The sequence below is a fragment of the Physella acuta genome, unplaced genomic scaffold (genome assembly GCF_028476545.2).
Source record: "Physella acuta isolate Inbredline_101_S28 unplaced genomic scaffold, ASM2847654v3 ptg000575l, whole genome shotgun sequence".
In the NCBI taxonomy this organism is placed as follows: domain Eukaryota; kingdom Metazoa; phylum Mollusca; class Gastropoda; family Physidae; genus Physella; species Physella acuta.
Window position 1 is genome coordinate 197,762 of NW_026732094.1, and position 12,515 is coordinate 210,276.

At 35.2% G+C, this 12,515-nt stretch overlaps 1 protein-coding gene across 20 annotated transcripts in view; it reads right to left on the reverse strand.

The window, feature by feature from the left end:
* Positions 1 to 9,343, reverse strand: part of LOC131946920 (calcium/calmodulin-dependent protein kinase type II delta chain) — a 121,839-nt gene extending 112,496 nt beyond the window's left edge. For 3 of the 20 annotated variants that reach the window (XM_059307949.1, XM_059307950.1, XM_059307944.1), the window contains exons 1-3: positions 9,186 to 9,340; positions 4,705 to 4,799; positions 3,927 to 3,941 (exon numbers count right to left, since the gene is read on the reverse strand). In XM_059307949.1, coding sequence (XP_059163932.1) covers positions 3,927 to 3,941; positions 4,705 to 4,799; positions 9,186 to 9,250 — 175 coding nt within the window. In that variant the 5' untranslated portion in view covers positions 9,251 to 9,340. Of the gene's footprint in view, positions 1 to 3,926; positions 3,942 to 4,704; positions 4,800 to 9,185 lie in introns of all 20 variants that reach the window. The other 17 variants (XM_059307955.1, XM_059307958.1, XM_059307953.1 and 14 more) reach the window with 14 other exon arrangements.
* Between the last annotated feature and the right edge of the window lie 3,172 nt (positions 9,344 to 12,515).

Below are 12,515 nucleotides of genomic sequence, written 5' to 3' on the forward strand. Positions count from 1 at the left end.
CAGTTCATGATAGTGTAAAATTATAGAATTAAAATATAAACGAAACTACAAAAGATTTTTTTAATGTGCACATCTGTTTGAATAAGCAGATCAGGATGTTGATCAGTAAACCAATTAATACATCATAAATGCCACATCAAACAAAACCGTAAAAACTGTATACAGTGTAGACACACCGAAACAAAAGTAATATTCTAAAACATAAACCTGTTAATTAATTCCAGCACTTTTTTTTTCTTCTTTGTGGACATGTGAACACAAAAAAACAGATCGTTGCTATGGATACACAAATCTAAACTGATCACCAGACTGCTTTGGCTTCAACCCCCCCCCCCCCCTCCCTTCCCCTAGTCACTTCAATTAAGCTAGGAAACCGTGTTCCTTATAGATGTCTGGATGTCGTGACTACATTCACCGCTGTCGTAAACAAGATTGGCTTTTTAAAACGAAGTTACACCCACGAAGAATGTAAGAAAATAACGTCCGCGATGACAAACGAAAAATATTTTTTTCAAAATAAACGCCCTGTTCGGAAACGAAATTTGCGTTGAAAAAGTTTCAAGAAAAAATACAACCATACAGCATTAAAATCACAAGCTGCGTCATTGTGCACTGTATTGATCGGCAGTTCTGTTTCCATTTTTATTTTCAAGAATTTTTTAAAATTATTATTCTATAAATATTATACCGTCGCATTAGTATAAACCCTATTTTATTAGTATTCTATAGCTTGCTATTACTTACTGTCATTTCTCACCTACTACCCATTAACTACAGCCGCAGTTTAAAAAATATAGTACCCATCTTTAATATTTAAAAATAAAACACTTTAAAAATAAACAGATTCGTTAAAAAATTATTTTATCAACATGAATTTTAACAGCATAGATTCAGAAGATTAAGCGCGAGGCTACGTAGGAAGTCTGGCTCAGATTTTAACCCCTTAGAAGCTGGCTTAAAACAAACGAGTTTTTAAAAAGATTTTCTCGATTGTGCAAGATTGGGGGTATGATTTGGGGCGGGAAATTACAACCCCCACGCATTTACTGGCAGAAGTCGCTAACAGGATTTAGGGCGGGAAGGGAAGCGATTTTTATCATTTCTGTCGATTCACGGTCGAGTTCTGTCGAGTCTGCGTGTGTAGTGTGCCATCTTCTAAACAACAAAAAAAAAAACAGAGAACAAAGCTCCCGATCGATGAACTCAAACACAATAAATTCGTTCAGAAATGCCCAGCCTTTTTCGCCCCGGGGAGGGCGCCGGTTGCTACTGAATTCACACGCGCAGAAAATTCAAATATTAGTTAAATAAAAGTAACTTTAAGTAGAAGAAATATGGACGCGGTTAGAAAAAATATATATTGAAGTACTCATTCAAAATGTCAGAAGTCTAGCTGATTACCATCTGGGTGGACAGAATTAGCAGGACTGAGCGTAAAGCCTGCGCTCTACAGATAAGAGAGAGAGAGCTCCTTAAATTATTTATGTCTCAGGATTTACTAGATGTTTTTACTTAAAAACCGCCAAGAAAAATTTTACGGGTTAATGAATTTACAGGCATCCGGGCTCGCCGAAACTAGTCAGGTGCACTACCAAAGCTACGTGTGGTTAACTTGCAGTAAGGAAAAGTTTGTACACACACTAATAGTGGGGTTTTGTTACATTTTATACACCCCTGTTTTCATTTCCGTCAAGGAAAAACAAACCTTTGGAGAATCACAAAAGTAAACCCATCTTTTTGTTTCGTTTGGAGAAAGCCGTGAAACAATTTCGGTAAAATCACGACAGTAGAAAAAAAATGTTAAAATTCCCTAAAGGGTTAACTGGCTGAGAGGGTTTGGGAAAAATGGTGGTAAATTCCTTCAGAACGCTCTCTTACAGACAACACAAATTAATCGCCGTAAAAGGTCAATAGGTACATTTATCACTGTTGAGGCCACGTCTAGAGCCGTTACATTCACGGCCCAATGGCTCGTGACCTTTAAGGCCCTCGGGAAAATGGTTTCAGGGATTAAGGCAGTTGCGCGTGAGGACTCACGTAATGTGTGGATATGTGAGGGTTCACTTCACGTGCTGATGTGTGAGGGTTCACTTCACGTGCCGATATGTGAGGGTTCACTTCAAGTGCCGATATGTGAGGGTTCACTTCACGTTTTAAGATGTGAGGGTACACGTCAGATGTCAAGACGTGAAGACTCACACAACGTATCGAAAAGTTACAGGAGGATTCGCGAAAATTGTTAACAGAAAGGGAATTAGAAACACAGCCAACCAAGTCGTTTTTTAACCGCCAGCACACGTGTAAAATAAACCTTATCTTAACTGTCATATGCCTACTGAAGCACTTCTAACGTAGGCCTTCTCTTCTCAACTATCATAGGCCTAATGAAGCACTACTAACGTAGGATATCTCAACTACCATAGGCCCTACTGAAGCACTACTAACGTAGGATATCTCAACTACCATAGGCCTACTGAAGCACTTCTAACGTAGGCCTTCTCTTCTCAACTATCATAGGCCTAATGAAGCACTACTAACGTAGGATATCTCAACTACCATAGGCCCTACTGAAGCACTACTAACGTAGGATATCTCAACTACCATAGGCCTACTGAAGCACTTCTAACGTAGGCCTTCTCTTCTCAACTATCATAGGCCTAATGAAGCACTACTAACGTAGGATATCTCAACTACCATAGGCCCTACTGAAGCACTACTAACGTAGGATATCTCCTCTATTAGGCCTACTGAAACACTACTAACATAGGCCTTATCTTAACTATCATAGGCCTACAGAAGCTATACTAACGTAGGATATCTCAACTATCATAGGCCTACTAAAACACTACTAACATAGGCCTTATCTTAACTATCATAGGCCTACTGAGGCTATACTAACGTAGGATATCGCAACTATCATAGGCCTCAGTTGTCAAAGTGCCTGTTGAATCTCACCTAACATCCATAAGAATCAGAAATGTCATTTAAATTGCATATCTAAATGCAGTGTGCTTTGAATGTGACAGTTTAAAATTTAAAAAATGGCCACTAACTACAAAAACATTTTGTAATCACAGAAAATTACACATTACAAGTAACAAGCCTCAGATTGCACTTGCTTGTTGTAATGTTGTAATGTAACAATTCAAATTGGAGCCTAGTAAAATATCAGACAATGGGAAACTATGTCAACTAGCAATTAAAGATTTTTTTTAAATATACAGATTTAGAAAACAGTAATCAGATGTATTTTATGTTTATGGGTGTTATGAAAAGTATAATAGCGACCTAATTTGTCAATAAAAATTGAAAACCAAAATTCTCTTGGAGTTATGTGAAACTTCCAATTTAAGCTTTTCATGCAGGCAAAAAAATCTTATTACACAGTATTAAACTCACCTCAATAGAAAACGTTAAGATTAATACACCTTTTTTTATTTAACAAGTTTATTCTTTGTATATGAATACAACTAGATTTGGTGTGGAGGGTGTAGAAGCAGAACTTGTCAATAAATTAAATTGATTAACCTTATTATGAATCTATTAGGCAATAGAAATGAGCTCACCACAACATCACATGAAATGAGTTTGGGTAATAACCAAATTTTTATTCAAATGTTGATTTAATTAGCTCTTAATTGTCTAGTACCTTAATAATAGAATGTTTATTTAAGAAGAAAATCTAAAGGATTTCAAAAATATATCTTTAAAAAAAAAATTAGCAAAGCTTAAAATTTGGATTCCTCCAAAAAATGCACACACAAATCAAAAACATATATCAGCCGCGTGCATTTTATTAGTGTGCATAGTATTTAATTATTCTGTTAGTGTTTTATCATTCAAAAAAAAAACTATGAAACATGTATCTGGTTGTGATGAAAAATGAGAGATGGCAGTTTTAAAGAAGTTATAGAAATGATTTTTACCATTATTGTTCGATGCTGATGATGATAAAAAAAAATTGGAGGTTATCACTACAAAAAAAAAAAGGAGTAAAATAATTACAATCACAAAATATCCCACATTATCTCGTAAAACCCCAAAACTAAGTAAACAAACACACACCGCTGCCTGCAAATCACAAAACATTTGGCACAGACATGCAGCCCGCATGGCATTACCACAAGATTCTGGGTTCAAATCCTGGACAGGATGAGACCACAAATCTCTAATGGGCACTTACTCAGGGGACATAAGGTCCACCCTGCCTTAATTAAGCTGTGACCACTAACGTTTGTTAGGTCCAATCTTTGTACTGTTTTAAAAGCAACATTTATTATGGAGTTTCTCTCTCTACTACAAACTAAAGGACCTATATAACGCTAAACCTGAAACTTTTCTGATATCCTTTTTTTTAAATTTATATTTGTGGTGATTGTTACATTTATGAAAAACTGTGAAATTAAAGTAAAATGTGTTAAATAAAGGCTACCTAAAAATTAATGCCTAAATTTGTTCAAACATTTTTGACCCATTTAAGATCAAATAAAAACCCTCAAAGCAGCAATAATTTATAATGTCATCACAGGATAATGATGTAAAGAAATTAATTAAGCATAAGAATAGTCTCGTCAGAAATTACATTTTTTTTAAAGATAAAAATAGCTATTTTAATAATTATGTAACTACAAAAGTTTAATTAACTAAGGTGATTAAAAAGCATTTTTTGAAATAGCATTGAGTGAAAAAAATGAGTTCACTGACCTCTGGCCGACAATTTCTTAGTGTTAATAATTTTTGCAGCAAATTCTAATCCAGTGGCCTTTTGCACACATCTTCTCACAATAGAGAATGCACCTCTGTGGAAATTATAATATGTAATTCATTAGCACTCTGGCACTCAACAATCATACATAATTCAGCAGGTGAATTATAATAATCATTAGATCAGTTAACAGCAGGAGTTGACCAAAAATAATACAAGAGAATAAATATTTTGTTCGCAATGCTAAAGATACACAAGACAAATGTTACATGCACCATAAAGCAGAAATCCAAAAAGTCGAGATGTATAAAATTAATTTTTTGATGTTGAATGTAATTACTGAAACCGTGATAGAACAAATCACTCCAACTTATTAAATGTAGCTTAGATATAAAACTTTGACAATAAAATGTACAATTACACAATAGAAAAATGCCTGGACTAATAACTGAAATTGTAATCAAAGCCACATAAAAATTCCAATGTTGTCCTCATTTTCTCGTTCAGATACCACAGTCGTCATGTAAATTATTTCTGTACATGTTTCTATTTTCGTTGCTCTCCGGCAATTATTTTTTTAAGAAGATCTTGACATAAAGCTGGCACCATCATACAACAACTCTTAGACAAGAACATTCTAGAAACATTTTTACTTTAACACGCAAGTCATCATGTACTGTTACAGACACAGTCACATATCACAAAATATATTGCTTGTGTAACTATGTTCGCAATGTTCATCTTGCAAAACAAAATTTACCAAAGCTTGTACATATTCCATTAAAATTTGGCAAATAGTTTTAGTGCAAAACTGAACAACCATATCCCAATTTATGCAAACGCTTGACTTCATCATACCAGCTGTAAGAGAGACCTGAAAGAACCTTTCAGTTTGCGAAAGAACATTCTAAATTATAGATTGAAAATAGCAATTTTTAAACAAATACTGAGACAAACGGAACTTTAATGGCATCTTTAATTCAAGATAATAACTCGTTGACAGTCGAAAATGTACTAAACTTCCATACAACACAAAATAAACTATCAATAATGTCACTATAGACATAAAACATTTTTAGTATTACAACTACATATTCAAAAAGATGTCAAAATAATAACAGGAAACCGCCTTACAAGTTAAATCAAAATTTATTAGTCAAAATTTTATTTTGAGTTTGATGTAACTTTTTTTTTATAATTTGTACTAACTGTCAATGTATCCTAACCTAGAATGTGTCAACAATACAACTGTCAACAAAAACAAGCCTAACAAGTCCTTCACAATGAATTAAGCTGGTGTAAAGTAAAAAAACTGAAGTGGAAACAAAGGGAATGTCAAAACAACTAGGACATTTACTGCTAAACAAATCTAGGCATGTAAAGAAAGAAATTTACCAAAAGCTTGAGTTTTTAAAGAAAAGTTAATCCTTGCAGCAGTAAGTGTTTTCACACAATTGGTTTTTAAATACCTACTGAAATTTTGTTTAAATAGTACACACATTATTTTAAAAAACTTAACTAGTATTAACTAGATCTATATTTAAAAATTCAGTTTGATATAATTAATAAGACCTTTTTATTTTTTTTATAGTACACACATTATTTTAAAAAACTTAACTAGTATTAACTAGGTCTATATTTAAAAATTCAGTTTGATATAATTAATAAGACCTTTTTATTTTTTGTTTATCTAAGTTACGGGACTTAAGGGAAAATATTTGCTCTTAAGTTTTTGTAACAGATAACACTCAAAAAAATAAATTCAAATTTTCCAAATGTTGTATGGTGCACTACTAGTGAATTTAATGGTATTTCAACATAAATTTCAAAAAAAAAAAAATTATGTTATATATATATATGTGTTTTTTCTGTTACAAAAACTAGCCAGCTGAGTCTATTAGATATTGTAAAAGAAGGATCAAGGCAGACGCGGTGTGACCCTCCCGACGCCAGGGACAAACTTTCAATCTGGCGCCTCCCATCTATTTTTTATGTTTATAATTCAAAACTGCAGCTAAAATGAGCTTTTAATTTTTTTCCAAACCATTTTGGTGCCCCTACGCCCCCCCCCCCTCGCTGCTATGCCTCAGGATCAAGGGCCGCTATTGCCAAGGCAATCATACTTTCAGAAGAGATACTGATGCATGCAAAAAATTTCCTTTAAGTGCCTAATAACTAATTAAAGCTTATTAATTAAGAAGTTTGTTTTTCCAGCTTAACATTATCCAAGTTAAATTATGTAAGAGAACATTTTTTAAACAAATAAGTACTAATGACAAGCATATAAACTTCACATTGTCATTTGTATGTTGATCATGAAACTTAATAAAGAGATGAACAATGAGAATGAATTGATTTTGATTTATTTTAACTAATCTGCAGAATCCCCCAGCATATGCCAAAAAACACTTAGATTAGGGTAGAAATAAAGATATTGGTGACATGCCAAAGCTATAATCAGAGTCAAATAGAGTTTTATGCTATTTTTATTATTATTTCAAAAGAAAAAGAAGGATGTATTAAACTCCATTTTATTTCATTAAACCAACACACATTACTTCCTTCTACCTAATTTCTGGAAAAAAAAAACCCAACAGGACTGACTAGTTGATGCTAGCAGTTATAACAATGATTTAATTTCAGTGTTCAGTAAAGTGTTTAAACTTTAAAGGTTAAGAGACACAGCTTTTGTGACTTAAAATGTAAAAGTTTGACTCCCCAAAATTACATTTTATTTTGTATTCATTATACCCTATACCTGCTATATGAATGTGTATGGTAAATTTACATGAACTAACTAAATGAATTACCACTTTGTGGATTCATTTGTTTCACTATAATAACCTTAATCTTTTTTGAGTTCCTATAAAAATGAATATGGAGGAAGATTGTTCCCTATTAAGGTTTTGCTTCTGTCTGAATCTCTGTTAGTATACCAATACTATAAAAATAGCTTTGAAGAGCCCATATGACTTAATTAATAACATCTTTATATTATCACAATATTACATTATTATTACATTACTATATGTTTACTGTGCTTGCATGCCCAAACAAAGCACACACAGTACACAGCATATTTTTGTGTTGTAACCAATTACTCATTGATCAGCTGAATGCTTGTCAGAGGCTGTATTAAACATGTAGAACACATGTTAATGCCTCTGTTCTTCTGTATTGTCTGAACCTGACCAATGTAACCTACTTTAATGTGATGTTATGAAATACAGAACTATCTGTGTGTAGTTGAGTAGTAGGCTAGACAGACCCAAAGAAACCTTCTTACCAACCTGCTTACATTATTTCTAAATTCATGACCTTATTTATGGACCATAATTGATGGGAAATAAGCTTACAATAAAATAAGATTTATTAAGTTGCATTACTATGACTTTATTCCAGGATTAGGCAGTGGATTTCTTATACCAATGTCCGATAATGGCACAAAAATAGATTCTTCTTCAAAAGGGGGTGTTAGGTTACTGGTAGTTAACTAAGTACACGTTTGACTGGCTAATGTTAATCTCTAACCCCATCCCTAGTCCTACCATACACCTCAGACTAGACCTAACCTAATTTCGAACTATTAAATTACATTGGTGATCACAAACTGAAACTACCAACAACCTAACACTCTTTTTTGCAGAAGAGTCTACTATTATTGGACAATGTTTTCCTGTATCATCTTTTTAGGCTTATAATATAAAGTAACTTTGTTTTACTACTTGATCTAGATCTAGTTATCTAAATATAATAGACAGATCTAGGCTTAATGGATAGAAAATGGGCAGATTTAATTGATAGGTCGCGGGGCAAATGAATCTTCTATGACCACTCCACAACAAGATCAATATATCTAGAATTTCTAGATTCTACATCTACATCTAGAATTTAGAATCTATAATTAGGCCTATTGCTATTCTTATATTCGGCTAAGCTACTCAGACTCAGGGTGTTCAAATAGACTCCATAAAGCAAAAATAGATCAATGACTTTTGAAAGCTACAAGATCTAGATCTACCCACAAGCCAAACAACACTGGGCCAACACACCATGACCAACCAAAGGACGAGAGTCCTGAGAACTGGTAGGATCCTGGAGCAATCAAGGGGCTATTGTTGCTGAATAGATTTGCTGCTTAAAAAAGTGTAAAGACGTAGGAAAATAAAGGAGCTATCTGCATTAATACACGTTTGGTAACAATAGTAACATACGATCACATAAAGATATAAAACCCTTTACGTTTAACTGCTGTTGGAGAGAAAACATGAAAGTGTGTTGGGATCGGTAGTGTACACAGTAGTCTGTACAGCAGACGACTCAACACGCAACTGCTGCATTCATCAAGTACCGAGCTAAGAGTCGAGGGAGAAAACGTCTCAACGCACAAGATTAAAAAGGCAGGATTGTGAAATTAGCAAATTAACATGTGCAATAGACTTTCTTAAAAGTAATAGACAAAAGAAAAAGATCTACTTACTTTCCTAACTCTTCTTTTAATTCGTAAATATCGCTAAACTTGGCGGTAGACGTCTGGGCCGCCATATTGAATGTTAAATGACTTCATAACATCACTCTCGGAATATCTCGATCTCGCCGGCTTAGCTGGCGCGAGATTCGCTGAACGAGTTATGGTGTTGGTCGGTCGATACTCCGATGGGAATACCCCCTCTCCACGTTTCCTAGTCTGTGGTGGAAATAATGCATTTGACAGTGTAGAAAAACTACTGAAGTAGAACATAGTCTGAATAGGAAGGATGTTTGATTCCTATTTATCCCCCTTCCCCAACCAAGAATCAATAACCCCATGTCTGCATTTAAGAGCTATGATGTGTGTATACACTTTACTCAGCATTGTGGCAAGCGAGGCTGCAGACATCACTGATGATCTGCAGGAGAGTTGACGCCCGAACCGATTCAATGAATATTTCAAACGGATGTAATTAATGGATTTTGCTTTTGAAATAAAATAATGCCTGAATGTACTTCCACCCCAGTTAGACAGTTTTAAGCAATGAAGACCGGGTAAAAGGCCATACCTAGGCTTTGCCTTCCTAATTTAAAAAAAATAGTAAGTAATGCAGGTGAAATAGTGAATAGCAAAGAGCAATCGACTGAGGTGTACAGAACTCGACTGAGGCCTTTTGTTCTGGTCTATTGGGCCAACTCACTAGGCATTTATTTAAAGACTTTAAAATAGCTGCGGAACAACACTTGGTGGTTCAAGAAAAAGATATTGCAAACAACCAACACGTTTAAAAATGCATTCACGAACTGAAGTTAAAAAGTGGACGGATCGGAGTAATAAAGTAGATTAGTTCTCTAGGCACTGACCTGCAGAGCCGGCGTTAGGAATACGCGGGGCCTAGGGCCAACCATCCGCGCGGGGCCTTTCCATTATATATATATATATATATATATATATATATATATACATACATATATATATATATATATATATATATATATATATATATATATATATATATATATATATATATATATATATATATATATACATATATATATATATAAAGGCCTATATAATGTGATGTACACATAATAACACAAATGTTTTGGAGTTTATAAGCTAATGTCAAACTTTCCACTATAATAACAGATTTTTATCTCTCCCATGTATTAACCCAATGTTCGTAGTTTTTTTTTTCCTTTGCTAAGATATTAAATCACTTTTGACAGTTATGTAATTCATACCAAATCACTTAAGAAAATTTAATCACGTGCCGAATAATTAGGAAAATAAAGTTTACAATACAGCGAACTCGGCCTGATGTATCAAAACAGTATAGACTTCAAAATTTGTTTAGAATTCATACAATATTTTAAAACCAAAAACATTATTGTCTTAATTATTGAACGGGTGAATCCTTAAGGTGGCACAACATAACAACAGTTTTAACTTTCTTCCAAAAAAAAATAAATCACTCTGTTTAATGCCGCTTGATATAGATCCTAAGGCGCCCCCCCCCCTCGTCGCCCTCCTCCCACCCCTCTGCACGCAACTGATTGTTAACTTTGTTATACCAAGACAAGTAGACCTACATATAGAGTTTCTTCGGGGGGGGGGGGGTGAAGAAAATCTACCGCCCCTCTCCCCCCCCCCCCCCGAAAATTTCAAGTGCCCCTCCCACCTGGAGAAAAAAGTCTGGAAGAAACACTGTACATATACGACATTATACGACATCTACAACGGTCTACTACAGACATCCCGTCTGCTCACTAAAAGGACGTCTTCATGGGTCCGCATACAATAGGGTATCTCTTTACATCGTGGGCTAAATCTCGACCGCCATCTCCAGTCAGCTCAGGTCAAATGCCAGGCGACCGTACCCTACACAAAGGGAAGGCGTGACACTCTTTTTGTATCGAATTACGGCCTGTCCCAGTTCAGGTGGGACTCACCAACATCAACTGTGGCCTCGGTTATAACAATCAACAACGTTGGTATTCGACCATTTAGTTTTTCCCAATTGAATTCAGCAACAATTTTTCTTAAGTTTACAAACTAATTCAGACAACAATGACATTGCTGAAGCGCGGGGCCCCTTCAAGCGCGGGGCCTATGGCGACCGCCCCGTTCGCCACCCCCTAACGCCGGCTCTGCTGACCTGAAGCAAATGTTATGAAGGCCTAGATTTCTGAAGTCAGAAGACTATGTATCGTCCATTGCCATGTTGGATACGTTTGCAATCACCTTAGACAGTAGCGTTTGCTGTGGCTACACTATACCATATATGTGGTTGAATTATAAAATCTATTGACAATGACACAGAAGAGAAGATGGGTCTGTTGTCCTTTTAAGGCATAATAACTAACTTAAATAGGCGATGCCACTGCCAGTGATTGTATACAGTGGGGGTGGGCGAATCCATGATTTACTTTCAGAATGTGACTCCCCTACTTGTATCTGCTGCAGATCATGCCCTTTCTAGCAGGTATAGGCGCTACCGCCTGTGAAAACTCCTCGGACAGTAGATTAACTGCAGAATGTGATTCCCCTACTAGAAATAGTACCCGCTGGAGTGACGCCGTTTCTAAAATTTATAGGCTCTACCTTCTTGGGATACTCATCTGACTGTAGATTAACTACAGAATGTGGTACCCCTACTAGAAATAGTACCCGCTGGAGTGACGCCCTTTCTAAAATTTATAGGCTCTACCTTTTTGGGATACTCCTCTGAATATAGATTAAATACAGAATGTGGTTCCCCTACTATAAATAGTACTACAGTACCTGCTGGAGTGACGCCCTTTCTAGCATTTATAGGCTCTACCTTCTTGGGATACTCCTCTGAATGTAGAATAACTACAGAATGTGGTTCCCCTACTAGTCATAGTACCCACTGGATGGGAAGCCACTAGCGATGAGATTATGAACCCTGTGTTAAACAGCTTAGTCTGAGAGGTTTGGTCTTGTCAAAGTTGATCAAGAGTGGGATTAATATCAGAAGGAACTAATGGAATGAATTAACTACCACAGTCGTGCACAGATGACGATAGCTTTCTGCAGATAAAAATAGATTGAGTTACCGTTGTTGTTTTTTTTTAAATGCCAGTGTTGCAAAGTAAACAGGATCTCCTACAGGCATTTGTGGGAATTTTCCTAGCATGAAAACAGATTGTTTAATTTGGGAAGAACTTAGACGCACTGAAATTTACCTTTCTTTTCAACCTAAGAGATTTGTTAAATATTGCTCCAAGTTTTTTACGAGATATTAATTTGACTTTATCAATTGATTGACACGTTTTTATGAAAAAGGTGGTGGGTTAATAGCTTTATGTGGGTTTT